Genomic DNA, 27,661 nt, shown 5'->3' with positions numbered 1-27,661 from the left:
TCAAATGTATGTGTGTGTATGTATTAATGTATATTTCTTATGTATGTGTATATGTAACTGTCCCAATTAAATTGTATAGTGCTGCGTAATAAATAAAAGGTAATAGTTATAATAATGCATATTATGTTTTTTGGGTTATATTGTTTAATACTGTATCCTAAAAAAACACAATTCTTATAAAATTGTAATATAAAATATTTCAAAGGATAAATGTTTTTAATATCTATGAACAGGATGGCTTGAAGAGTCCTCAGCGATGGTTAACATGCTAGTAATTTGAGTTGTGATATATTCACTAAAGAGTTGTGAGATACATTCATATGAAAATTTTCATCTCACTACAGCAACTATACACTATATACTAGTGACTGCACCTGCAACGAGGATAGCTTGACCCTTCATAATACACAATTTTATGGCAAGACGGGAGGCTTTATATTTGCATAACTTCTTTACTACAAAACCTCCAGCAGCAAAGAAACAGTTAAAAAACACAGAACAAAGGACCAATCAGAACCAGCATAGAGTCCATAAATAACAGTTCAGAACCTCCAACTTCCTCTTCTTTGCTGCTAGCCTCCAGGTGAGCACCCTCCATACTAGTGTGCTACACAGATTCCATTATTTTACTTAATAGTATATCCTATTTTTTCCATTTATTGTCCCTTATGACCTTTAATTTGTGTTGGCAATTTTTTTGTGTTCAGCTATCTGGATATTTGGTGTAACGGTTTGCCTTACAGGTTCTGTTTTTCAAGTATCCTCCTACTTTTCCTGTCCTATCTATCCGTTTTCCATCGGCTCCTCTGTCCTTTTTTCTTTCTATCCCAGTCCCAGCTGGGTCTTATCTTGCTCCAGCGCGCCTTCCTCGTGCGCCGCGGCCCACCCAGGCTGGCCTCTGCTTTACTCCCCGGGTGCGGGGATTTCCCTTGTAGGTGCGGCGTTTTCCGCCGCAGATCGGCTCCCCGAGCTCCTCTCCCTCCTCTCCTACTGTGTACACGGACTTACCTTTATTCGTTCCCGCATTTCGGCTACACGTGGCCGTTCCGCGCTGGGGGAGGGTGACCCCCTCTACTGGTGAGGGTGACCCCTCCCCTCGTGTGCTGCGGACGCCGCGTCTTTCAACCGGGACCGCTTACCGTGACCGCTTATCTGATCCACACACACGGTCATTAAAGTTTAAAAAAATAAATAAATAGATAAATAAATACAGCACCACCCTGTGGCTCAGCTTGTTGGAGCAGTGTTCTCAGTAAATTGTATGATCCTGTGTTCAAGCCCAGGCAGAGACATATGTGGATTGTTGTAAAAAAAAAAAAAAAAGGCACTCAAGCACATGTTTTTTATTCACTATTAACCCCTTGAGTTTGGATTTATTTACAGTGCCTCTGAATTTGTCACTGGCTGACTAACATATATAGGGGCTGTTGCTCCATCCTTGTGCGGTGCTTGGTCACTGCTTTAACACAGGGGTAACCCCCCTTATGGTAAGGGACAGGCTCTGACCTGATTCCCAGCCCTCTGAGTGACCCTCTTTGGTGCCAGCGGGCGACCCCCGCATCTGTGTCTGATCTCACTGATCTATTTTCTATACGCTTGCAGATACGTGACAATACGATCCATCATGTCTGAGTCAGATCTACCCATGTCAGCGGCCCTCCAAGCATGGCTGAAGGCTGCCTTAATCGAATCCCTTCCGACGGCCCTGGCTGCCTTAGATCGTACAACCCCCTCCCAGGCGGCGCCACCTTCCATCAGGCGGCCTTCGAGAGAAGGGATGTCAGACTCTGAGGAGTCACAACCTGCTACCGAGACAACCCACCCACGCAAGCGTCAGTGGACCGAGGGTGAGATTTCCCTTAAGGGCAAGGCCCCCCTGAAGAGGTCTAAGGCCCTGCTACCAGACCACTCACACCCATCTTCGCCCCAGTGGAAAAAGACGATCTAGCAGGGGATCATGAAATTGTGGACGAGTGCCCTGCTGGGACATCCAGACCGTCTTCCCCAACAGCCAGCCCTTCCTGCATCCACGAAACGGTCACGGATCCACAACCCTCTACTTCAGTGGAAGCAGAAATCCTGGACGCGGCTGGTCTGCCCATGTTTGATCCTCGCACCTTAAGACACCCGAGGTCTTCCGAGTGGGCACCTGCGTCACACATTGCAGAGTTTCTCCGTTTTTGGCTTCTGCACCCATTGGAGAAGGAGGCTCGTCAGAAGCTGCGCGCAGAATGCCCTAGACCTACAGTCCCGGACAAGGTGGCGAACACTCCCGAGTTCGACAGCTCGTTTGTCACTTTCATGACCAGGAACGGGAAAGACCCACGTAAGGGTCTCAAACAGGGTCTTCGTGCAGCGCAAGGCAAGCTGTTGGACGTGACAGGCCCCCTGACTCAGGTCCTTTCCTTGGCAGATGACGCCTTGTCTGATGGCACCCAATTGGATCCTTACTTGATTAGGGAATGGGCGCAACGTGCGGTATGTCTTCTGGGCGACGCTAATGCTGCCATCTCAACAGAGAGAAGGAAGGCGGCTCTTTACAAGTTGGACAGTAAATTGGCGGAGCTGGCAACTAAAGAACTGGGCCCAGAGGCCAAGGGTCTGCTGTTCGGGGACAAGTTCCTGAAGGAACTTAATCAGCACGTAAATATATTTACGTCCCTGAATAAGGCTCAGTCTTCGCTACGCAGAGTGTTCCGCGGCGGGGACCGTTTTTTATCCAGGGCTGGTCGACAGAGGGGCCGAGTCACCAGCAGGGCCACATTCCGCGGCAACAGGCCCTGTCACGGTCAGGACTACTTGCCAAGCCGTGACTGTGTGGAGGGCGTGGGCATGAAGGGGTTAATAGCACCAGGCCTCTGGATTTACTAACTTGACCCCTTAACAAGGCATAAGCTACACCAAATTAACCCCCAAATCCTGCCTGTATCCCCCCAGGTAGTCTGCCACCACTCACGATTTTGATACCGGATTCGTGAGAAATCCGAATTAGAACCTTTATCTCTATATATATATCAACCCACCCCGGGCAAACAACATATATATATATATATATATATATATATATATATATATCCTGTAGAACTTAATAACAATACGGTAACGTGTTATCCTCTCTTAGGGTTTGTGGATATCGATACTAGAGCCCAAAGACAGACTTGGATTTTGAATATTTTAATAACAAAAAGACAAAGATTACACAGTGCCAGAATTACAAAAAACAAGACATACAAAATAAAAATAAAACGGCAAACAGTTCTTAAAAACAATAGGACTTAAACACAGGACCCTCACTCACGAGTTTCTCCAATAAATAGGCCTGTGGGAACTCCTTAAGTCCAGATGGATTCTTACGATGTTGTTCCGATCAGAGTATATCATGGAGTTCTGCTTTGAGTTCTGCATTGTCCCTAAATCAGACTTTTGCAAGCAAACGCCCCTCTGACCACATGACTGATTATATGACACCATCCCCAAGAATCGGGTCCCATCTTTGATGTGCCAATAAGTTATGGTGGGGTAAAGGTGATGGAAACCCCTGCACTTAAGATAGGAATGGAATTCTTATAACTCAGGGTCCTTATCAGTTAGGCCATGAATCACCACAGGGCTCCTTTGGGAAGATGACACCTCTAGCCAGAACAGATACAGAGGGCATGCACAAAGAAACACATTTAAATCAACCTCAGATTAACTCATTGAATGCCTAAAAAAAGAAACTAACCACCTCTGCTGGGTTACCCTTCCATGCATCCACTACGTTATATGAGTTAATCATGACAGGCCCAGATTCCCGGAAAGTTCGGCAGCACAACGCTACCAATATAGAAGCCCAGTCCTCAGAGGCTCATCCAGAGGCAGAGGGACATCCTCCTCCTTCAGGGCCAGAAACACATCAGGTAAGGACTTTTATTTCTCTTCCTCGTATTCTTGTAGCGGGCAGGCTTGTTCATTTCCTTCATTGTTGGGAAAATTTGACTCAGGATCCTTGGATCCTTCAATGTGTTGTGGGGTTTCGCATAGACTTTGTTTCCCATCATTATCAGGAAAGACCCCCTTCCCCTATCCGTATGTCTCGGGACGCCCAAGCGTTGGTTCATGCAGAGCTCTCTTCCCTTCGGGACAAACGCGCGATCGAGAGGGCCCCAGGTGCGCCGGTCTTCATCAGCAACATCTTCCTTGTCAAGAAGACTGGAGACTTCCGTCCGGTGCTTACGGGCGCTGAACGCCCATGTAGCTTACCATCATTTCAAGATGGAAGGGATCCACCTTCTGCGGGATCTACTGAGAGATGGGGACTGGTTTACTCGTTTAGACCTGAAGGATGCGTACCTTACGGTCCCGATTCACGCGGAAGACAGACGTTTCCTCCAATTCTGGTGGCAGGACGAACTCTGGCAGTTCACCTGCCTTCCCTTTGGCCTCAGTTCGGCTCCATGGTGCTTCACCAAGCTCCTCAAACCGCTCATGGAGTTTCTGCGCGAACGCGGAGTGAGGTCCATCATCTATCTGGACGACATGCTCCTGATGGCCCAGGATCGGGGAACCCTGATGAAAGACACCCAACTTACCGTTCACCTGTTCCAGTCCCTGGGATTTATTGTCAAGGAGGACAAGTTGGAGCTTTCTCCTACTCAGTCGATACAGTTCCTTGGGTTCCTCGTGGACTCGGTGGAGGCGGTTTTGAAACTGCCGACGTCAAAGATCGTTGCTATCAAAAAGAACATCCGTCGTCTTCTGCGGTCCAACTTCGTCTCTCTGAGGGACTTGGCGCGCATGCTGGGGTTACTTTCGGCATCCATCCAAGCAGTGTTTCCGGGCCCGCTGCACTACCGGGCCATGCACCGTCTCAAGACATCCTACCTACGACGGTCCACTTCTTACGATCAACCCATCCGACTGACCGACGAGGTGCGCGTAGAGCTTCACTGGTGGCTTCGTCACATGGAAGCCTGGAATGGCCGTGCCATATTCGGACAAGCCCCGGATTTTTATCTGGAGTCGGATGCCAGCCTCCTTGGCTGGGGGGACGCTTGCGGAGACATAGCCACGGGTGGGCTCTGGATGGAAGAGGAACGGGGTTTCCACATAAATTGTTTGGAACTAATCGCCGGATCCTTCGCCATTCGAAGCTTTACCAAGGATATCACCCACTGTTCCCTGGTCCTAAGGATGGACAATGTGTCCGCCGTCCGCTACATCAATCGACTAGGCGGCTCAAGATCCAAGCTTCTATCAGATCTCACCAGAGATCTGTATCAGTACTGCCTGGACAACCATCTCTCCATCAGGGCAGAGTACATTCCAGGGAAGGAGAATCTCGTGGCGGACTATTTTTCCAGACATTGGAGGGACGCCAGCGATTGGCGTTTGCTACCGACCATATTCAGAGTTCTGGATCAAGTTCGGGGTCCGTTCACATTGGATCTGTTTGCATCCCGGACGAACCGCCAGACACCGGAGTTCTTCAGCTGGCTTCCGGATCCACTATCTCTGGCTGTGGACGCATTTCTCCAGGTGTGGCCTGCGTCGGGGGCGTATGCTTTTCTGCCCTTCTCAATGATCCTCCGGACGCTCCATCTGGTGAACAGGCAATGGGTCACGATCCTGCTGATCGCCCCATACTGGAAGATACAAACCTGGTTTCCCCTGCTGCTGGAATTGTCATGCGACGACCCCATGCTCCTCCCCACATCTCAGGATCTCCTTCTGGACCTGGGGGGCGATCCTCCCCCGCTGGTGCTTCTCGACCAGTTGTCATTGGTGGCCTGGATGATTTCAGGGGATCCTGGAATACGGCGGGCTTATCAGACGAAGCTAGAGATCTCCTCTGGGATTCCTGGGCGCCGGGCACCAGGCGATCCTATCTTCAGACGTGGGGATCCTGGTATAGCTGGAACAACAGGCAGATCCCTTTACGGCACCTGTGGTGTTAGTCTTGAACTTCCTGGCTCATCTGTTCGCGACGGGGAAGTCTTATCGGACCATCAATTTGGTCCGGTCGGCCATTTCGGCCGCTCACGTTCCTGTCGCTGGGGTCAGTGTCGTGAAGGATCCGACTGTTTGTTGTCTCCTTCGGGGGATTCGTCTTGCTAGACCCCCTCCTTCCAGGTATATCGCCTTTTGGGATGTCTCCATCGCTCTGCGGTTATTGGAAGCGTGGCCGGATAATGACGCCCTGTCATTGCGCCAGCTTTCGGCAAAATTGGCCCTCCTCCTCTGTTTGGTATTTTTCCGGAGAGTCTCGGATGTTCGGGCGTTCAATACTGACTCTTTTTCTTTTACCCCGGACGGTGTTTCTGTTTCCATTTCTCGTAGGACCAAAGGTTTCTCGTCCTCTGTGTCTTACCCTTATTTTCCTGATCGCCCCAGGCTGTGTGTGGCTAGGTGTGTTCGCGTTTATCTGTCTTCCACGGCGTCTCTTAGGCCGGTCTCTTCGGGCCCTCTGTTGATCTCTTACATTTCTCCCTTTAAACCGGTGTCGTCGGCTACGGTGGCCAGATGGATTAAGTGGATTCTGCGATTAGCAGGAGTGGACGGGTCCTTTGGTGTGCACTCGGTTAGGGGAGCAGCTGCTTCCGCTGCTTTTGATTTGGCCGGCTCTTTGTCTGACATCCTGTCTGCGGCGGATTGGTCTAGGGACTCTTGCAGTTGTAGGGACGCTTTAAAATTGCAAATATGAAGCCTCCTGTCTTGCCATAAAATTGGGGATTACTCTAGCCTTGGTGTAGAGCTGATCTAAATTTTATTAAAGACAGGAGGCGAATATTTCCCACTCTGTGTTCCCTCCCTGGGTTTGTTGTTTTTCTTACTTTGTGGGTTCAATAGTCATGTTGTTTATATTATGTTTACTATGGCCTTCTTGTTGTTTTGGTTGTACTTGCCTGTTTTGTTTTAAGTATACTGTGTATACTGTGCATACTGTGTACTTTCACAATGTTTTTGTTTCATTTACAGCTTGATTCTGTTGGGGATGCTGTCCGGTTGGCGTTCATGATCTATGCCTTCGGTGGTCCACGTTTCTTTCTCTGGATTAGTTCCTGGAGATGTTGTATGGTGCTACCTGTTTCAGCACATCAAAGAAGAGGAAGTTGGAGGTTCTGAACTGTTATTTATGGACTCTATGCTGGTTCTGATTGGTCCTTTGTTCTGTGTTTTTTAACTGTTTCTTTGCTGCTGGAGGTTTTGTAGTAAAGAAGTTATTCAAATATTCGCCTCCTGTCTTTCATAAAATTTAGATTAGCTCTACACCAAGGCTAGAGTAAGCCCCAATTATGTCTAGTACAATACTGGTTAGTGTTCTCTACTATGAAGGTACAGAAACACTGGACTGTCACTACTCCGTACAAGGTTGCCACTTACATAAGTGAATTTGTATACATAGTATCCATAGACATAGTATACATAAACACAATACATGTACAAGCACTCATTACATGTATACACACAGTGCATATACTGTATACACTATGCACTCCCTATTGGAGCTGGACATGGGACAAACTACCTAAATGGGGCACTGTTCCATAATAATTAAAATGGGTGGCCACTAGCTCTATAGTAAACAATTGTTATTCTGCAGCATATTACGTAATTAAAACACAGTAGTCATTTAAATGTTTATTCAACTACATAAAGCGCTACATAGTCACAAAATCAAATGATATTTGAGTCTGACCACGGCTTTAATCAAACCTAAAAACAGAATGTCACTCTTTTGGCCATTTGAAATGCTGGCAGTAGGGGGACTACACAGGCAATATTTTCGAGAACATTTATAATTTTCATATATTGCTGAACAACATATGTAAAGTGCTGGTCTGCAGTACGTGGGATGTACAAACTCATAACGTCATATATGTTATACTGGCCAGCAATATGTATAAATGATATGTGTTCTTGAAAATATGACATGTGATTGGTAACTGCAATACAGTAAAACTCTATTTTATACTTGATCTAACAACATTATTTAGCTATAATGCATAATGAGAACACCACTCTGGAAATGGGCAGAATCACACAGTGTTTATTCATAATTTTCTTCCCACAGAGACTGTAAAAATATTCCCGGGGGCTTCTTTTGTCACATCTTCTAAACTGACATTTTCTAATGATTCAGTAGTCCGCTGATTTGGAAGAAATCGTGAGACACAATTTTTCCTCTTCACTTTCTACCCTACTATAACAGCATTATTAATTTCCTAATTTTGAACTGTTAGCTCCTAAAACTACTTTGGGTAGAATATAAAACAGTGTACTCTAATATACATAACTATTTAAAATTCCATAAATATATAATTTCACCACAAAAACACCAAAATGAAAGATTAAGTAGAAGAATAAGAAAAACAATAACATTTATAGATTTCTCAGACTATATAGTACCACATAGCAATTCTTAATTCTCAAGTGTTATTAAGCATCATTTGGGTCAGAATTATTTGTTATAGATCAATTAAATTAATATTTCCATCCAAAAAAAGGATTTGTTAGCCAATAATAACTGCAGTTCTGTTCAAATATAAGACCCCCTGTTACCACAGCACTACCCCTGAATGCTTCTGGCAATTGGCGAATTACTTGACTGAAACAATTCCCATTTCAGACAAATGAACATGTCTGATGAGGTTAATTCAACTATTTGACCTTCTTTTCTTAGATTCATCTTCTTTCCATTTTTCATCTACAGCAAACCATACAACAAACCATGTATTAAAACACTATAACAAAATGTACAGAATATATAAACGGGACAAGTTTGGAACGCTCCATCCCTTACAATTAGCACACACGTGGTTCTACCAGGGTGTTTCCAAGTTTGTGAAGGAGCACCAACCGAAGGGAGCTAAATCATTTGAACAGATTTCAGGGCTCCGTGATGTATAGACGGTTTGGACTAATGTGGTATCAAGCAGGCTAACCAATAAACACAAATATATGGCATGGATAGCCATGGAGGCAAGGAGGCCTCCCACTAAGGACATTTCTGTATGATAGGGGGCTAGGTAGGTACAGTCACTGCCCACAGTGCATTGTGGCAGAGGAAACTTCACTACATCTGTGCTGGCAGTGTCCTTTTGCACAGGCTTTGTTAAAATACCTAAAAAATTGACAAGTCTTTGAGGATGGGTTAGTATGGGTGTCTGTGTGTTAGAGTGAAGGTGTGTTTGGGTGTGCCTAAGTTTTCTATCCTCTCAAGTTTCTCTATTTTGTTTTCTGCTTCCATTCTTTATTCTATTATTTTCTTTCATCCCACCCTCCCTTTTCCAATTCCCTTTTGTTGCCTCTTATTCCTTCTATCCTTCACATCCATGTTTTCTCTTGTCTCTCCTTTAGCTTTCCTCTCCTCTGTCTTACTTTACTGTCTCTCCTGGCCCTTGTCTTAACTTCCTTTTCTCGTTTCTCATTAATGAGCATAATGCATAAACAGCACATACTACCAGGAACAACTCTCCAATGATTTTGCAGAAAATGTTCTAGACACAATAATGAACCAATATAAGTATACCTTTTTGAACCTACCTATCTCAGTCTAACGTGCTTCAGAGACAGCCTGAGAACCGGTGACTTAGTCTGCTTTATGTAACATTATATTTTATGAATGTGTCAGTTAGAAGGATTCTTAGTATTAATGGCATGAGTAATTTGCTCTCTGTCTCATATTTTAAAGGTCACATGCTGTATGTCACTTTTTGTTCCAATTGCCTTTTTCATATTCCTTCCAAATGACTTCCTTTCAGTATTTTCTATTTTTAGTAGTGCAATTTATAATACCTGTACTTTTTTAAATGAACTCTCGATTAAGTATCTGAGAAGTTCTCCATAGCGGTGCTTGGATCGTAGCACAATTTTTTATTGTATGCTATTCTTAGTGATTTTGTTTAAAAAAAGGTGACTTGCATTAAATCTTTTTTAGTCTTAGTTCTTATATTTATTATAGAATGTAGCCATAAATGTATCTATGATAACCTCTTGTATAATAAAGAGAAACTAGACTCATATAAACACAAAATACACATAAATAACTACTCCAAGTAGCAAGTGATATAACACCTCATGGTGTAGTCTAGCGATTACACATAGCATGGACTCAGACTTTTTTTTAGTATTTACCTTTGATATTTCACCTAATCTATGTCTCTACATCTTGCTTTGGGAATTGTCTGTCAAGATGCCTAAAGGGGAAGGCCCAATCTGTTGCAGTTGCTGGACTATGACATTTTAAGTGATCAGTGTTGGAGAGTTTATGGTGTGGTATTAACAGCCTACAGCCTGGGGGGCATGTCTAGTCAAGTGGCCCATTGTGCCACTGAATCAGCTCATCATCCATGCACATCTTTTCCTGATTTTCTAACACATGTTGATGTAATGTGATGGGATGGGATTGGGAGTATATTATACACAAGTCATTATACACAAGACACCTGAAGCCACAATTTACCACGACTAATCCTTTTTCATAAAATATGCAGATTGAAATAGATTAAATAAATAACACAAAACCTTCACTTTTCTGCTCACTGATTTCTGGGCCTAGAAAGTTTTGTCCTTTAAAGTGACTATAGTTCAATTTATTCCTACGGAAAGTAAAGCGCCAGGAAACATTTGATCAAATAGACACCAGGACAGGCTCTGCCACACTGACACACACACCAGTACAGGCTCTGCGCCACCGACACACCAGACACACACACAAGGACAGGCTCTGCCACACCGACACCTAAACACACACACACCAGGACAGGCTCTGCCACACCAACACCCAAACACACACACACCAGGACAGATTCTGCCACACCAACACCGAAACACACATACCATGACAGGCTCTGCCACTCCAACACCCCAAAACACACACCAGGACAGGCTCTGCCACACCGACACCCAAACACACACACCAGGACAGGCTCTGCCACACCGACAAACAAACACACACCAACACCAGCACAGGCTCTGACACACTGACAGACAGAAAAAACGCACACCAGGAAAGGCCCTGTCACACTGACACCAAGACACACACACCAGGACAGGCTCTGACACCCACCAGATGGGCTAAGATACAAAAATAACAAAAAGAAAAAGTATTTTCCACACTGCTTTGTCGTTGACCCCCCCTTTTAGTGTTTTTGCCCCTTTTGTGTAATGGCCCCAGTTGCTACCCTTGTGCATTGATACCACCAGCATAGATAAAATGCTGCCCTGTAGTATGGGGATGTATATCTGACTAGTTTGTTCCTTCCATGAGTCTATACATCCCCCATACTGTAGGGCAGCATTTTATCTGGGCTGGTCAGCAGAATGTAAAAGCTATATGTGTCCTGGAAAACATGGCCAATGCAGGCACCCTAATACGACCACATCATTGTGTATCGCCCCCAGCTAGCCCCACATTGTATATTTATCCCAACACCGAGCCCCCCTTTAGTATTGATTGATGTGATGCCCTCAGCCGGCACCCTCTCGTGAATTAATGCCCCCCCTTAGCACCCAGATTTCACTCCCAGGATCTGCCCAACACCCAGAATGGAAGCATTCCCACCTTTGACCCCAAACAACCTGCCTGTGGTATCCTCAAACAGCTTCCCTGTGCAATGCTTTCCCCCCACTTACACATTCATTTATTCACTCATTCAATTGCCCCCAGACCACCCCATGGAGAGACTTTTATGACTAGCACATATGCAAACAATTAAGAACAGAAACTAGAATTGCTCCCTTGTACCAGCAACATTTCTAGTTTGTACATACCTGCAAACATTTGTAATAATTGAAAGTAAAATGCCTGCACTCTGTGGGATATAGTGCAACAATGGGTGTCTGATGGTAGACTTCTGATGGGTTCAAATTTCAATTTTATACATGTGGATAGGTCTCACATTCAATAAATGAAATCGTGAGCACAGTTATAAGAAAGGACTGAGAATTCAAAATAGTAATTACTTATTTATTAAAAATAATAAAAATTACAGAAATCTAAAATTAAACAGAGTATAACATAGAATGCCTATTAAAGCTTATATGCATAAAAAATAAAAATAAACATACCAGTCAGTCTCGATATGAAGTCTAGCTTCAGTCTCTCGGTCTTAATAAGGAGGATTTTTTAGACAGGGAGCTATCCTGAAAAGGGGGTACAAAAAGGAAAGAGACACCACCCAGGAAGGAAACACGGGAGTTAAGAAACCGGGTCATTCCTCTAGAACAGAACCCATGGAAAAGGGGAAGGTTCCAAAGACAATCAGGGGACAAAGAGGAGGCAGGAAGAAGGTAAACCAGATGAAAAACCTAACACCAGAAGAGGGGGGATTATTAATATCTCCACAGCAGAACTTACACAAGACAAAATTAGACTATTGAAAAAAGGCCTCAAGTTTGCACCCAGAAAAGGCCCCAATCATTTCGATCTTTTTATGGATACTCAAAGATATCTTAGAAAATGTATGATAAAAAGGTTTTTCAATAAAAATGACAGCCAGAAACAAAGCGATATACATGGAAAGGACCCTATCCCCCCGGAACCTTTTTTACACACTGCACTTAAACCCAAATCTAAATTTTACCCCCAAAGCGAGCATTTAGAGGTATTCACGGATCTTGTCCTTAGAGACCTGGAAAACTTAAAAGGGAACAATAAATCCTCAAACCTAAATCAGAAAGAAAGACAAGCACTAAAAGCCTTAAAAAACAAACATGAATTAGTAGTAAAACAAGCAGACAAAGGGGGCGCAACGGTCATTATGAATCGCACATACTACATAAAAGAGGCAAACAGAATTTTAGGGAATGGAAACACCTATAAAAAGTTAAAAGGGGATCCTACCAAGAATTTCAGCACACAACTACACAGAATACTTGATAAGGGCTTAGCAGAAGGGGTCCTAACGAAACAAGAGTTCAACTATTTAAAGAAAGAACACCCCAAAATAGCAGTTTTTTACTTCCTCCCCAAAGTATACAAGAATCTAAAAGAACCCCCAGGAAGACCCATTATTAGTGGACTTGATTCCTTCACCTGCAATACCTCAGAATACGTGGATTATTTTCTACAAAAATATGTACCTCATACCCCTGCATTCCTGAAAGACACCCCACATTTACTCAACATACTAAAGGATATCCAGTGGTCTCATGGCTGGATATGGGCAACATTGGATGTATCTTCACTGTACACAGTGATAGAACATCAACAGGGCATACAAGCGATTAACAATGTTTTATCACGTGATGAAAAAATGAACCCTATCCAAAAAGATTTCATTTTAGACTGTATCAATTTTATACTTAAATTTAACTATTTTCGGTTCGAAAAAGATTTTTACCTCCAATTGTGCGGTACGGCCATGGGCACCAGGTTTGCACCCAGCTACGCCAATCTGTTCGTAGCTGAGTGGGAGGACCAGTTTATCTGGAACAACAACCCCCACAGTGCAAACCTGGTGCTATGGAAGAGATATATAGATGATATTCTCATCGTATGGGGAGGAACTTTGGAGCAGCTGAATACATTTATACTATATGTCAACGATAACAATTACAACCTCCAGTTCACTTCTAACATACAACAAACACACATAGAATTTCTAGATGTAGAATTATTCACTGAGAACAACATCATCTGTTCAAGAAATTTCACAAAACCCACTGATAAGAATGGGTACATAGAATATACTAGTTGCCATCATCCATTATGGCTTAATAATATACCCAAGGCACAACTCATGAGGGTCAAGCGAAATTGTTCAAAGCAGGAGGATTTCCTCCACAAAGCCAACGATATAACGCAAAGATTTCTGGAAAAGAATTACCCTTCTGAGAGGTTACAGAGCAGCCTTCAGCAGGTTCAACAGATGGGCAGAAATCAGTTATTAGAAGGAAGAAAAAAAGATACCAAAGAAAAGAAAGATTTTAGTTTCTCCTTCTTCACTAGATATAATTCACAGGCACACAAAATAAAGAGAATAATAGGGAACCATTGGCACATACTAAAGAATGATAACGTCCTAGGACAAATATTACCGGATAAACCACAGGTAATTTACAAAAAAGCAGACACTCTTAAAACAATCTTAGCCCCAAGTGTACTACCAAAAACGACTAAACCACGTAGCACCGACAACTTTTTAGGGCCAAAACCAACAGGCTTTTTTTCTTGTGGACACTGTAAAATGTGCACACAGTTTTATAGGTAACAACACGGGCATAAAATACGACATTAAACATTTTATTAACTGCAATTCTAAAAATGTCGTATACCTCTTAGAATGTAACTGTGGTTTACAATATGTCGGAAGAACCATCAGACCTTTAAAAGAGCGTATCTTGGAACACTTAGGTAATATAAGGAACAAAAATATCAAACATAGTGTACCTAAACACTGCAATTCATGCCCCAGATTCTCTTTAGAAACATTTAAAATCATTGGCATCGATTGGGTTTCCCCCTATTGGAGAGGGGGTAACAATATTGAACATCTTTCCAAAAGGGAAACAGAATGGATTTTTAATTTAAAAACCTATAAAAGGGGGGGGTCTGAATTTGGATATAGATATATTATCTTTTATTTAGGTTTCTCCATCTCTTTCCTACCCACTTACCTTTGCCTCACTCACCTTGGTTCCATGGTGTCTACATTCCTTATTTATAAGGTTACACTTCTCTACTATGGTTTTCTAAACCACAGTTTTTTGTGTTGCTCCTTCATACATCAACATCTCATATTCACCTCCTTCATCCCCACACTACTCCTTCTCAGGAAACACAGATTTTCTTCCCTCTAGCAGGACATTACCTTATTTTATGAGTTAAGTCATAAAGATTCACACCATCCTATAACGCTCCCGTTTCCATTAGATTCCCATTGAGAAATAATGCACATCACACACATCACAGGATGGATTATGATACCATTTTTTATTTTATTATTTACATCCTTATTTTTTCCGGACACACGATGTTCTGTTCTTGTAAAGGGGGATCAAGAAATACTAACCGGACTGTCACAAAATCCCTCCGTACGCTTAAAAGGCAGATGGAAACTCTAGCCGCTACGTACACAGAAGACGCGATGACTCCCGCGATGACACGATACCATCGAGTTCCGAGGAAGCCACGAAGCACTGGCGAAACGCGTAGAGGACTTTCTTTGCTTACAGCATTTTGATTTTTATTTGTTTTTTTACCAGCTTTTACATTTATTTATTGGTTTTAGTACATTTCCTACTCTTTGTACTAAGTAGATACCACTCCATATTTATTCATTTTTAAAAGGGCTGAGTCCCGGAATAAATTATTTATTTATTGATTGATTACCTTTATTTTTGATCATGGCACATATAATTACTTCCTAATGAATTCTCAACAAAATTATGAATTGTATTTTCTAAACAACACATATCTTACAATCAATTATCAGTTGATTCTCCGGAGTACTTGCACCTGCACTTTTAAAAACAATTTAAAAACAATTTATAAACACTGCCATTGAAACACAGAGGAACCACCTGACCAGGACTCAAAGATATTGATGATCTACAAGTTCCAGATCCAGAACTTCATCTAATACCATCACAACTCCAAGATTTACATCTGATAAGCGCGGTTCATCTGCCTAAATGTGAGTGCATCCCATTATTGCGTGTACACCGATTTAGAAAGATATCATCCTATGGTATATTTCTCTTTCCTTATGTCCATGAGAGTGAAGGATTGTTACACACACCAAGGAGTTGCTTTTGGAGGCTCAAAAGGTTCATACACATTGTGAATGTAACCATTGAAGTTTTGTTCCTGAAGTTCCCAAGTGTTTTTACTCTATTACACTATATTTTTTCCGTATTTTTGTTTGAGCTATTAAGATCGTGAGTTACAAGCGCCCCTAGACAGAAGTCTTGCTTGTTCCATATTTTCAACATTCCGTGGAGGATGTTTATAGGGCTGCTGCTGTAAAATCCGATCAAAACCAAGGGAAGTATTTATCTTTCCATTTCACTATTCACTTATTCTATACCTTTTGGCACGCGGTTTCATTTATTTCTGTCTCTCGGTCTGCCCCAGATTATAAACAAAGATCTGCATATATATAAGGTTTTGTAACTAGACCTGCGTATAGCTACCTTAAAAAGAGTACTAACGGTCAGAAAAAAAACTCAGGAGAGAATCAGGAGAGGAAAATCACCAAGGCCAAGCTGTTGATCATTTTTACATAATAGGAAAAACATAAAAAAATCTTATGTAACAGAAATTACTAGTTCTGCATAGTTAAATCCTTAACCTTAACTTCTACTGAGACCTGTAACAGTCATTAACCTTAACGTCTACTGAGGCCTGTAACAGTCTTGTGTGGTTAAAGTATATGTGACGGGATCTGTAAAGGATGTGTGGAATGTAGAATATAATCCGGGCATGTGAAAGGAATATCACATATAATTTTCTGTCAGCCTGTTGCTCACTAATAATCTCAGAGTAAAACATTAAGCATTCAGAGGTGAATTTACCTATTTTTCACAAATTTTGTGTGCAAGTATTAGAGTGCAGAATCAGTTCAGTATTCCGAATGCCCTGGCTTAATAATTCTGGCAGAAAATGGGGGGGGGGGGGGTCCGTGTGAAAGCCTACAGCCAAAGCTGTTCTTTTCCATACTTTGAAGTCAGCAAAGCAACTCATTTCAGTATCAGATTTGAAAGTAGTAAAAGTGTTTAATGAAATATAGAATTCTTTGCTAAAAAGAAACCTATATGTTTTTTTACTAAATGGAAAATCTCCACGTTAACCTCTAAAGGATCTATGTATAAAGTGGATTAAGAGGCAAAAAGAGCTGTTGTTAAATTGATTTGCATATATCCCTTGCATTTCTCTTGGATTTCTGTGAGAAAGTCTTTAGGCTTGTCTGGTGGATGTGTTAGTCTTTGGCAATGCTTTCTTATTTTATATATATATATATATATATAAATTCCCTTCTCACCCCTATGGGTGTTGTCTGTCTTCCTCAGCCTCATGTCCTCCACCAAAGGCCTGAGAGTTTGGGGGTTCTGCGCAATATCTTAGCTGTTCCTAGCACTGCACTCTTCTGGACAGAGTGTTTCCTGGAATCTGTTGGAGCCATCTTAGGAGTCACAGCCCTGATTGCTCCTATGACCACTGGGACCACCTTCACTCTCCACACCTTTTCTAGTTCTCATTTCAGGCCCTGGTACTTCTCCAGCTTCTTATACTCCTTCTTCCTAATGTTGCTGTCACTTGGCACCCCTGCATCACCAGCGCTTCTGGATCGTTATCTACCACCACGATGTTGGGTTGGATAGAATCTCTCATTTGGACTTGGGAGGGTTTAGCCCATACTCTATGCAGATGTTCCTGTACACAATGCCAGGTGCTTGGTTGTGCAGTTCAGTGTACGCTGTTCCTGTGAGCATCTTACACCACGCCACTATGTGTTGGACTGTCTCAGAAGCCTCTCTACATAGCCTGCAACTTGGGTCCTGCCTGGTGCGGTAGATGTCTGTCTTTATGGCGCTGGCGCTTAGTGCCTGCTCTTGTGCTGCTATTATCAGTACCTCAGTGCTGTCTTTGAGTCTCTGTCCAGCCACTAGTAGGATTTCCCAATGACAGCCACCTCCGCTATTTGTCAATAATGCATCCCATGCAGGGTCTTGGCTTGCAATGGTACTTCTTCTACTTGATCTTCCTTGCATGTCTGTTGCTGGTTCAGGCATTCTCTCAGAAGCTCTTCTATGGGTGCCACCTTACTCATGTACTCCCAGATGCCCTTGGTTTCATCCAGGACAGTGGCTCTGTCCGCCTTCTTGCTGACTGGTGTACAGTCTCTGGGAGTTGGACGTGGGGTGGAAACCTCCGTACATTGTGAGTATCTTCTAGGTCTTCACGTCGGTAGCCTCTGTGTCCTCCATTGGCCTACTCACTATGCCGGCAGGTTACCTGATAAATGGCAGGCCGCATAGCTCAGATCTTGTTCTTCCAATTGAGCTGGCTCTTCACGAGCTGCCTTATCTTTTGATGATACTTGGATGTTGCTGCTTTTCCTGCCTCCTCATCGTGATTTCCCATGTGAGTTTTGGATACCAAGGTACTTGTAGCTGGTCTGTATGTCTTATGTGGCCTGGTGGTAGCTCCACCCCATCAGTGTTAAGTAAATTTCCTCTCTTTACTACAATCTGGCTGCATTTCTCTAGTCCGAATGACATCCCAATGTCATCACTGTAAATCCCTGTCATGAAACACACAGCAGTAGGGACAGTGTGATAGACTGGTTCTATCAACATAGTGGCTGTTTCTAGCCCTGTGACTTTTTGGTACTCTGTGATTCCATGGCAAAAAGTATTCTTGGTTGATCTGATGCTGAGTTTGTGCCTTAATTGTCGAATTTAGCTCACCAAGCCATATCAAATGGTCATATATTTTAAAGTAAAAAAAATAGAGCATCTACATAAAATCTTTTGTTCAAAATCTTGTGCACTAAAAAAATCTGAGGTTAAAGAATTTAAGATGTTCAAAAAATAATCTCTCACATTTTCTGTCCTTTTTAGGTTCCGATTTGTAGTTGGCTATTGCAAACATGATGGTGAAAAGTGAACGTGAAATATACCAATTCAGGAATACTTATGGTAACTAAATATTTACCTGTAATGCCAATGCTACTTGGTTGTCAATAACTTTTCTAAAACTATTGCACTACAAAAAATATTAATTGAAACAGATATATTTTGTGATTTGAGGTCCTCTGTTAACATCTCTGGAAATACATGCATTATTGAGACATACTAAGAATGTCTCAGTGGTCTTAATTGGTTTTAACTGAGGTGCATAACTTAAGGGATTCAATGACCTGTCTACAATCTAGTATCATGGGTAGAAACTAGATGACTGCTTAAAAATATATATTTCTTATTTTTATTTTCAAAAAAACAATGCATTGTGTCTAAGATCTAGAAAATTAAAAGTATAATACAATTAAATGTGTATATTTGAATAAAAAAAACAAGGTAACTGAATTATAATCTTGATCCTGTGGGGTATTGCCTCTTCAGAATAAGAAACGCACAATAGATGATGATCTTTGCATAAACTACATTTCATATTATGATGTGGCCACACAATCAGACATTAACCAATAGTTACTCTTACAGAGCATATCAAATAAGAATAAGAGTCTTAATCCATTTTAGTCATTTGTAACCAGACCAGCTAAGTCAATCAAGTCCGAAACCTAAATCCTTTAAGATGATTTAATGAATGAAGTTTATTTTTTCCCTCCTTGAATCTTGCTATTTTTAGATGGTTAGCCAATTAGGGTCAGTTAGAAAACAGAACAAAACATTTCAACTGATTTATGCAGTTACCTTATAGTTACTATTATTATATCCACATACTACTCTAACAAGTGTCTATAAGCATCATCCAACCTAAATAATATTGAAATGCATTAACACCACAAATATAGAGTGGTACAAAATACCATAGACACTAGAGAGGACGTGTAAGCATGAATGTTGGTATGTGTGTGAGTATAAATATAAATACATTTATACTACCGTTCAAAAGTTTGGGGTCACTTTGCTGTTTACATGCATGGAAAACAATTCTAGCCGTGTAACATAATTGCAAAAGGATTTTCTAATGATCAATTAGCCTTATATATATATATATGGGAAAAACATAAGGTAGACCTAAACATAGATTTGTGATTCTTTTTCCTTCTCCAGTATCTTTATGCATTAATGTGCTGTGCATGCTAGTAAGAAGTTGAGCTCATCCCTGCATCTTGATAAACCTAACTTTTTTTTAAATTCAGATTATTGGTTAAAATGTAATGCTTTTATTTACTTTTCTAATATAATCTATATGAAATTCTTTAATGTACTGGGACAAAATGTAAAACCAGAACAGTAACAAATAAAATCAATAAATTTGTGAACATTTGTGTTGAGTACATTATATTAGAGAAAAAGAGGTGTATGTCTCTCTATAATTCATAAACTGATCTAACACATTAATTGCACTTACCAAAAATGTATTTTATACATCTGAATGTGTAAAAATCAGTTTCACACATTTTGATATAATTTGATATAATTTTATTTTAGAAAAGTCATGGAAAGCATTGACCATGCCAGCAATATATGTACTCATCATTGTGTAGGATAAATTTGATGTTCAATTAAACCAAATAGCAATGTACATATAAACAAAAGAAATAATAGAACTTCATACAACATAAGAAAAATTGCCAACGGCACATTGTGTTCAAAGGCTGAAGAAAAGATGAAAACATGTCAGATGCATTTATTTTCCAAAGACTTTTAATTCAAACAAAAAAGGAGTGCAAGGACAGCCCATAGTCTAAATCCTGAATTTTTAGTAAACAGCTTTCAATTGTTAAAATTATTTCAGCAGCTGTTTACGCTAATACGTAAACACGATATTAAACAGTTTCTTCAGCTATATGTTTGGCAATACAGAAATAAATACCATATTTGCTCGATTATAAAGACAAGGTTTTTTTCAGGGCAAATGCTCTGAAAAATAACCATCGTCTTATATTTGGGGTTGTCTTTTAATCAGACCTCAAATAGAGGTCTGACTACAAGACTAAAATCCAGATCCCCCGCAGCGCTGCAGGGGACCTGGATCTTCCTCTGGCAGCTGGTGGACGTCTGTGCTATGCGCGCAGACAACCTCCGCTGCTGGCACTTCTGCCGGGGCTTCTATGGCAGCAGACGGAAGTTGTCTGCGTGCATCACGTCTGCCCTCTACACCACTAGAGTCTAGGGAAGCACTGGTGAGTCGGGGGAGGGTATGAGTGGCATATAGGAGTGTATAAGTCATATCTGGGGGGCAGAGTGGCATATAGGGGGTATAAGGCATATCTGGGGGGCAGAGTGGCAAATAGGGTGTCAAGAGGCATATCTGGGTGGCAGAGTGGCATATAAGGGGGTATAAGGCATATCTGGGGGGCAGATGTGCATAACTGGGGGCAGGTTGGCAAATAAAGTATAGTTTTTATTAAATATGAAAAAATAGTTTACAGATGAATTAATATTTACTAGTAAAAGTTTTTTTCTTATAGGGTAGTCTTATATTCAGGCTTTTTCCTAAATTAATTTTCACATTTTGGGGGTGGTCGTCTTATAATCGAGCAAATATGGTACATATAGGCATCATAATGAATGCAATTTGACTTCATTTTACAAAAGGACTAGGTTTACTAGAGGTTAAATACATATCACAGAAGGCTTGGTAACATGAGGTCCTCGGTCATCAAAGTTATGAAGTGTGTCAAATGCATAAAAATGAATATAGCATAAACAATTATATTTTCAGTTACAATCATGAAATTCAATAACATGCAATAAATTGAAAAGCTGATGGAAAGTTCCACTGTAGTGTACAACTTCAATGTTACATCAGGCAGATGTTGAAATTGTGTTTCCTGGCAACAGCTATTATAACTCCCTAAAGGCATTAAAATCATCATAGGAATTCAAGAAACCTTTCCATAGTGCATTGAATTATAATTAGTCTGTAACTCTATTCTTAATTTAAAATCCTACAATAATTTACAATATGAAATATATATGTAGTCACTTCAAATTAAAGTTAATATTTGTGGTGTAAATAAACCATAAAGGGAAGCTGTAACTATCATACCTTTTAGCATAAATTATTTAAATTATATATAATCTATTTTTGTTAGCCAATGAGAGTAATTGTTTCAACAATATATACGTAGTTAAATATATCACAAGTAGTTTTATATAATCAATTTTCTGCCTCATCCAAACAACACTAAACAATAGAGAAGTGTTAATAGGAAGGAATAATCATACCTGACTTTTTTGTGAATAGACAATTTTCTATATTTTCCATTACCAGTTGGAAGTTGAATAGAGATCTGGTCAAGTTGTCTGTTGTGTTGACTTTAGCAAATTCATGAGTTGCTCTATTAAAGCCAACTCGGTTTAGTCAACCAAACACCAACTCAACTTGACTTCCAACTTGCCTTTTGGTAAACAGACCCCATAAACTTGCTTGCTTCACATGCCCATTTTTTTTTTTAAGACTTAATTAAGTAGAATTGTATTATTAATCGCCTGCTCTCTGATTTTATATTCCATGCTACGTCCCTTTTCTCCTGGCATATCTCTGCTACTTTTTTTTAATTTTTTTTTTCAAATTAATTTATCTGCTCTTGATCTTCTTTTGATCATATTTGATTCCATCCTGCCCCTGATACTTGTATGTTCCAATTCATCATATCGCATTTCTAGGCATTTCTAAAATCCAGCTAGGGCTACGGATGATCAGGGGCTTTTCCCAACTGGTCAATCATTCCAGCTGATTACTCTTAACACACTTAATTGCTATTAGGGTTTAGTTACTAAAGAATGAGCCATAGGTAAGTGCAGTTTCACTATGCTTTATGAAGGGCCATGCCAATAGAGTTATACACTTTTATACATAATGCATAGTTATATTATTTAGATATGGATTCTACAAAAACTGACAAATAGTTTCATTGCATTAAATATAATTTTACTTTATCATAAAAAAGAAAAATGAAGCTGCTAAACATATTTTTCTAGGACAATAAGGAAACGCAATACATATCTGTATAGATGAACACTTCATGCATTGCTTAAATACATCAAAGGGAATACATAAAATTAAATTATGTATCCCCTTGCAGAACAAAGTTTACACAGTGCCGATCAGAATACATGGTTTTAAACTACCCTTTTTATTTGTAATTAGAAATAGAGGAACAAATAGAATATCATTCTCAGTGTGTTCACACACAGCAATAATATATCAGTTACCGTATTTGCTCGATTATAAGACGAGGTTTTTTTCAGAGCAAATGATCTGAAAAATACCCCTCGTCTTATAATCGGGGTCATCTTATAATCAGACCTCAAATAGGTCTGACTATGAGACGACTAAGATCCAGATCCCCCGCAGCTGCAGGGGACCTGGATCCTCCTGTCTCCCCCCCCGCCCCACTTACCGGTACATCTGAGTCCCCGGTGTGCAGCCGGGGCAGTGTGTAGATGTCTACCCGATTCGAGTAGACAACTAACGCTGCAGCCGGAAGGAGGTGTGGCTAGCAGCGGGGGTTGTCTGCGTCCATCGTGCAGACCTTCCCCGGCTGTCAGAGATCAGAGTTCACCGGCACCGGTGCGGGGAATTCTCTCTGACAGTCGGGGAAGGTCTGCGCGATGGACGCAGACAACCCCCGCTGCTAGCCACACCTGCTTCCGGCAAATCGCGTAGACATCTACACGCTGCCCCGGCTGCATGACAGGGGAGTCAGAAGCACCGGTAAGTTTGGGGGGGGCAGGGGAGTGTTAAATGGGGGACATAAGGCATTTCTGGAGGCAGAGTGTTCTATGAAATGCCTTTTCACCCCCTTAATGCCACTCTGCCTCCAGAAATGCCTTTTTAAAGCTCTATACGCCACTCTGCCTCCTGAAATGCCTTAAACCTCCCTATATGCCACTCTGCCCCATAATATGCCTTTTAACCCCCTTAATGCCAGAGTGGCATATAGGGGTATAAGGCATTTCTGGAGGCAGAGTGGCACATAGGGGTTCAAAAGGCATATCATGGGGCACAGTGGCATATAGGGGGTATAAAGGTATTCTGGGGCAGATGTGCATAACTGGGGGGGCAGGTTGGAAAATAGAAGGAAATAAAACCAAAATATTTTTCTCAATCATAGCTTTTATTAAAAACAAATAGTTTACATGAATTAACATTTACTGGGAAAACTTTTTTCCTATAGGGTCGTCTTATATTAAGGCTTTTTCTTTTTTTCCTAAATTAATATTTAGATTTAGGAGGTCGTCTTATAATCAGGGTCGTCTTATAATCGAGCAAATACGGTATTATTCTATTACCTACAAATAATGTATTGCAGTCTATTTCAACAATAACTTTACAGAACAAAACTTGCCAGACTGCTATAGTTTCAAGACAGCTAGTTATCTATTCATAGTGTGACCTTTCGCAACATTTTCTCCAGCAATGTTACACAATTGCTGAGTAAAACATATTAACACTTCTCTAAGGAAGGTGTAAGAATGCATGTTTCCTTCATACCTAAAGGCTTTCTGCATTCAAAATGTCATTTGGGATTTGGCTTACTTTTGTGAAGCAGAATAAGTTAACGTAAACATAACAAATTCCGATGTTTAATTGTTTTATAATCGTATGCGCATTAAGAAAGACAGAGAAGAAAAAACAAAAATACATTTGGATAAGTTTTGTTTTAAAAAAGCAAGAAAAGATTTTTGGCACTAATTATCACCCCACATATTACCAAAATACAAGTAAAGTTTTATAGTAGAAAAGAATAAACAAGTTCTTAGTATACTGATTTTAGGTATCTCTCCAATAAGGTTAAGTGACCTACTAAGTCTCTGAAGACATTAACTTTTTTTTGGTATTTTGCCTGCCAAAACATGTTTGAGAATCATTTAATTTGGTTTTCAACCTGTTGATTGGTTTTAAGAATTACCTAACTTTAGGCCAAAATTAGCAGAATGTTGTGCATGCTGAGCTTCTTTCTGAAGAAGTTAAAATGAGTACTGACATAATATACTGGTTTAGGAGGAAATATTCTTAGAGCCACAACATATGATTTTATCCTATCGTGTATTTGGTGAATATATATCCGAGAATGTGCAGCCACGCAACAGATGGTATCCCTGCTGTTCTTTGACGGAGTTCCCATTTTAAATTCTATTTTTATAACTCTTTTTAATCTGATGTTTCTCTTTAAAAATAGTTTATTTATAATATGTATCAGCTCTAAATGATCTTCTTACTTCATAAGTTTTAGATATATTTAGAAAGTATATACTTGCATAAAACATAATCTGACCATGATTGAGTAGAAAGAGAAAGGCAGCACTTTGGAAAAGGAAACAAAATGATGGACGTTGAACCTTTAGAACAGCTTTTCAGACAGCATTACAACAGACGAACATGTTTTGCAAATGAATGCTTTGCAGAGCCAAGATTGTTCACCATCAGTCAACAGTTCAAACCATGGTATACTTCATTTTATGTGTGGGACATGAAAGCAAAAGAGAACATACTTGTTAAATATGTTCTGAAGACCTGAATGACAGCAGGCAGAGGTACATTCTCTCCGTTGAGATAGAAAATACATGGATTTTTAAATAGAAAGGAAGGGCATACAAGTAAAAGTATTAGGATAGCCAGAGCCGGCCTTAGGCGTTGTGGCGCACTGTGCGGACTACTCCTCTGGCGCCCCCCCTCTCTGCCCCTTCAAACTACCCCCCCTCTCTGCCCCTTCAAACTACCCCCCCTCAAACTACCCCTCCCCTCTGCCCCTTCAAACTACACCCCCCCTCTGCCCCTTCAAACTACACCCCCCCTGCCCCTTCAAACTACACCCCCCCCTCTGCCCCTTCAAACTACACCCCCCCTCTGCCCCTTCAAACTTACCTTGTTGCTGGAGTCCTGAGGTGAGAGTGGGAGGCATCCGTCTTCTCGCTCTGCCGCGGTGCCGGCATTTCATGTTGTAGTCCGGCGCTCAACATGAGATGCCGGCACCGCGACGGAGTCACGGAGAGTAAGGGTCGCCGAGCGGTTGCTGAGAACTTCACGAGCAACCACTCGCGCCCCTGACCGGGACTTAGATTAAAGCATTGTTTTTTTTAAAGAAAACTTTATTTAACATAAATGATGTTAAATAAAGTTTAAAAAAACCCCGATGTTTTACGTTAAGTCCCGGGCAGGCGCCCCTGCAACCTAAGGCCGGCCATGAGGATAGCTTTGCTTCATTGAAAGGATAGTAGATAAACAGGGGAAGGCTGGCACCTTTTTGTCCAGGAGGCAGCCAAAGCCAAGTGGCCCCATCAGCCCCTTGCTCGAACATACATATACACTCGTGCTAACACACACACATTTACACATACACACTCATGCTAACGCACACATTTACACATACACACTCAAGTTAATTCACACTTATGCTGATGCACAGTGTGTGCGAGCAGCCATGCTTTCACCACGGGACACGTGACACCGTCATGTTTCCCCTTTCACAAGTGAGCGAGTCCAAATCAGACCAGGCCTTATAGGTAAGTATGACAGTTTTCCATCAGAAATGGGTGCATGTTAATATAGTAAGGGAGCATAAACATACATGGATAAGGTTATCCTAAAGATTAGACATGACCAAAGAGTAAATCACATTTGAGATTTTCACAGCAAGATAAAATTGCCAGGCTAGGTGATTCTGTCATCTATCGTAAAATTCTGTGCTTCAATGTTATTAAACTATATTTTTCCACCTAAATGTAAACAGAAAATGCTATGTGAATGCATATAACACCCAGGTTTCATCTATATGTTCCCTATGACATAATGTTGTATTTATCTACACAAAACAAATAGGCCATCACATAAGTAGTAATTACTACACTATACTATTTTACCTGTGTTTTTCTGGAGGGGGTGGTTTTGTGCACTACTACATTCCTTTTTTCTTGATCTATTATAGTTAGACAACTGTGGAGCTATGTCTGTTGGTTGTTAGCAGCACACAGTCAATTGTAACATACACTATCACTGCGCTTACCAGCACACGTTTGTTTACATATTTCTAAAGATTGAATTAGCAATGCTGCTATTGCACATTTAAACCAGACAGCAATCTTCATAATATAAAATGGTGCAGAAGCTGGTTTTAAAAATATTACTTGTTAAATCTCTTTGCATGCATGTCAGGTTTGAACTTACTTAACCTGTGATTAGCCCTACAAGCGGTTTAAATGACCTGATTTGGCTTTGAGGTAAGCAAAAGTTTCCAGATCAAAAGCTTAAACGTGACACTCATAATTTCAATTAAGTTGAAGCCAATAGAACTGTCTAAGTATTTTATTCATATACAAGAATTAACCAAATACTTGGCAAATACTTTTGGTATTTTTAAGTATGGTTTATTGCTCTGGAACCCTACTTTTATTCATACATCTGGGAATAGAGAACTAATTTAGGACAAAAAAGAATGTATTGCGATAAATAAATCAATGCAATCTGATTTGTCCACATAGATAATGTCTCATGATAATTTGCAATAGTGTGCATTTCCATTGCATTACTGCGTTCATGAGAGATAGATAGATAGATAGATAGATAGACGTTGTTCTCTCAGTAGATCCCTTGGTATTTGCTTCTTCTACTTGTAACAGTGCATATTCTGCACTATACACACACACACACACACATATATATATATATATATATATATATATATATAATATATATATTATATATATATACATATTAGTCAGTCAACTATCTGGAAAATAACATTATCAGGGGATATAGTGGGTTCATGAAAATGTAAACACAAACTTGTTTACCATGCAACCAAATTCTGCAACAAAACAACACCAAAAATGCAGTGTTAGGTTTCATTATTCACACTGGAACAGTCACTTGCCCAGTTGTTAACATTAAATAATGAATTCATTTATATAGCTTGTATTTGATCATTGTAATTGTTTTAGGTATATTTGGCTTAATAGAATAGTCTCTGTTTTCTCCACGGGAAGCTGAGATATGCTTATTCAGGGGTCCACAAACTTGGTTTGGCTCTAGTAG

The 27,661-nt window shown here is 40.8% G+C and overlaps 1 protein-coding gene across 1 annotated transcript in view; it reads right to left on the bottom strand.

The window, feature by feature from the left end:
- Positions 1 to 27,661, bottom strand: part of LOC149298835 (protein piccolo-like) — a 142,704-nt gene that overhangs the window by 69,579 nt on the left and 45,464 nt on the right. The window contains exon 5 of the mRNA XM_089487201.1: positions 4,333 to 4,548. Within this exon, the coding sequence (XP_089343327.1) occupies positions 4,333 to 4,548 (216 nt within the window). The remainder of the gene's footprint in view (positions 1 to 4,332; positions 4,549 to 27,661) is intronic.

Source organism: Sceloporus occidentalis, unplaced genomic scaffold (assembly GCF_023333645.1).
Source record: "Sceloporus occidentalis isolate IW3139 unplaced genomic scaffold, rSceOcc1.0.p SCAF_31, whole genome shotgun sequence".
In the NCBI taxonomy this organism is placed as follows: domain Eukaryota; kingdom Metazoa; phylum Chordata; class Lepidosauria; order Squamata; family Phrynosomatidae; genus Sceloporus; species Sceloporus occidentalis.
This window is presented reverse-complemented; position numbering and strand designations above follow the sequence as displayed.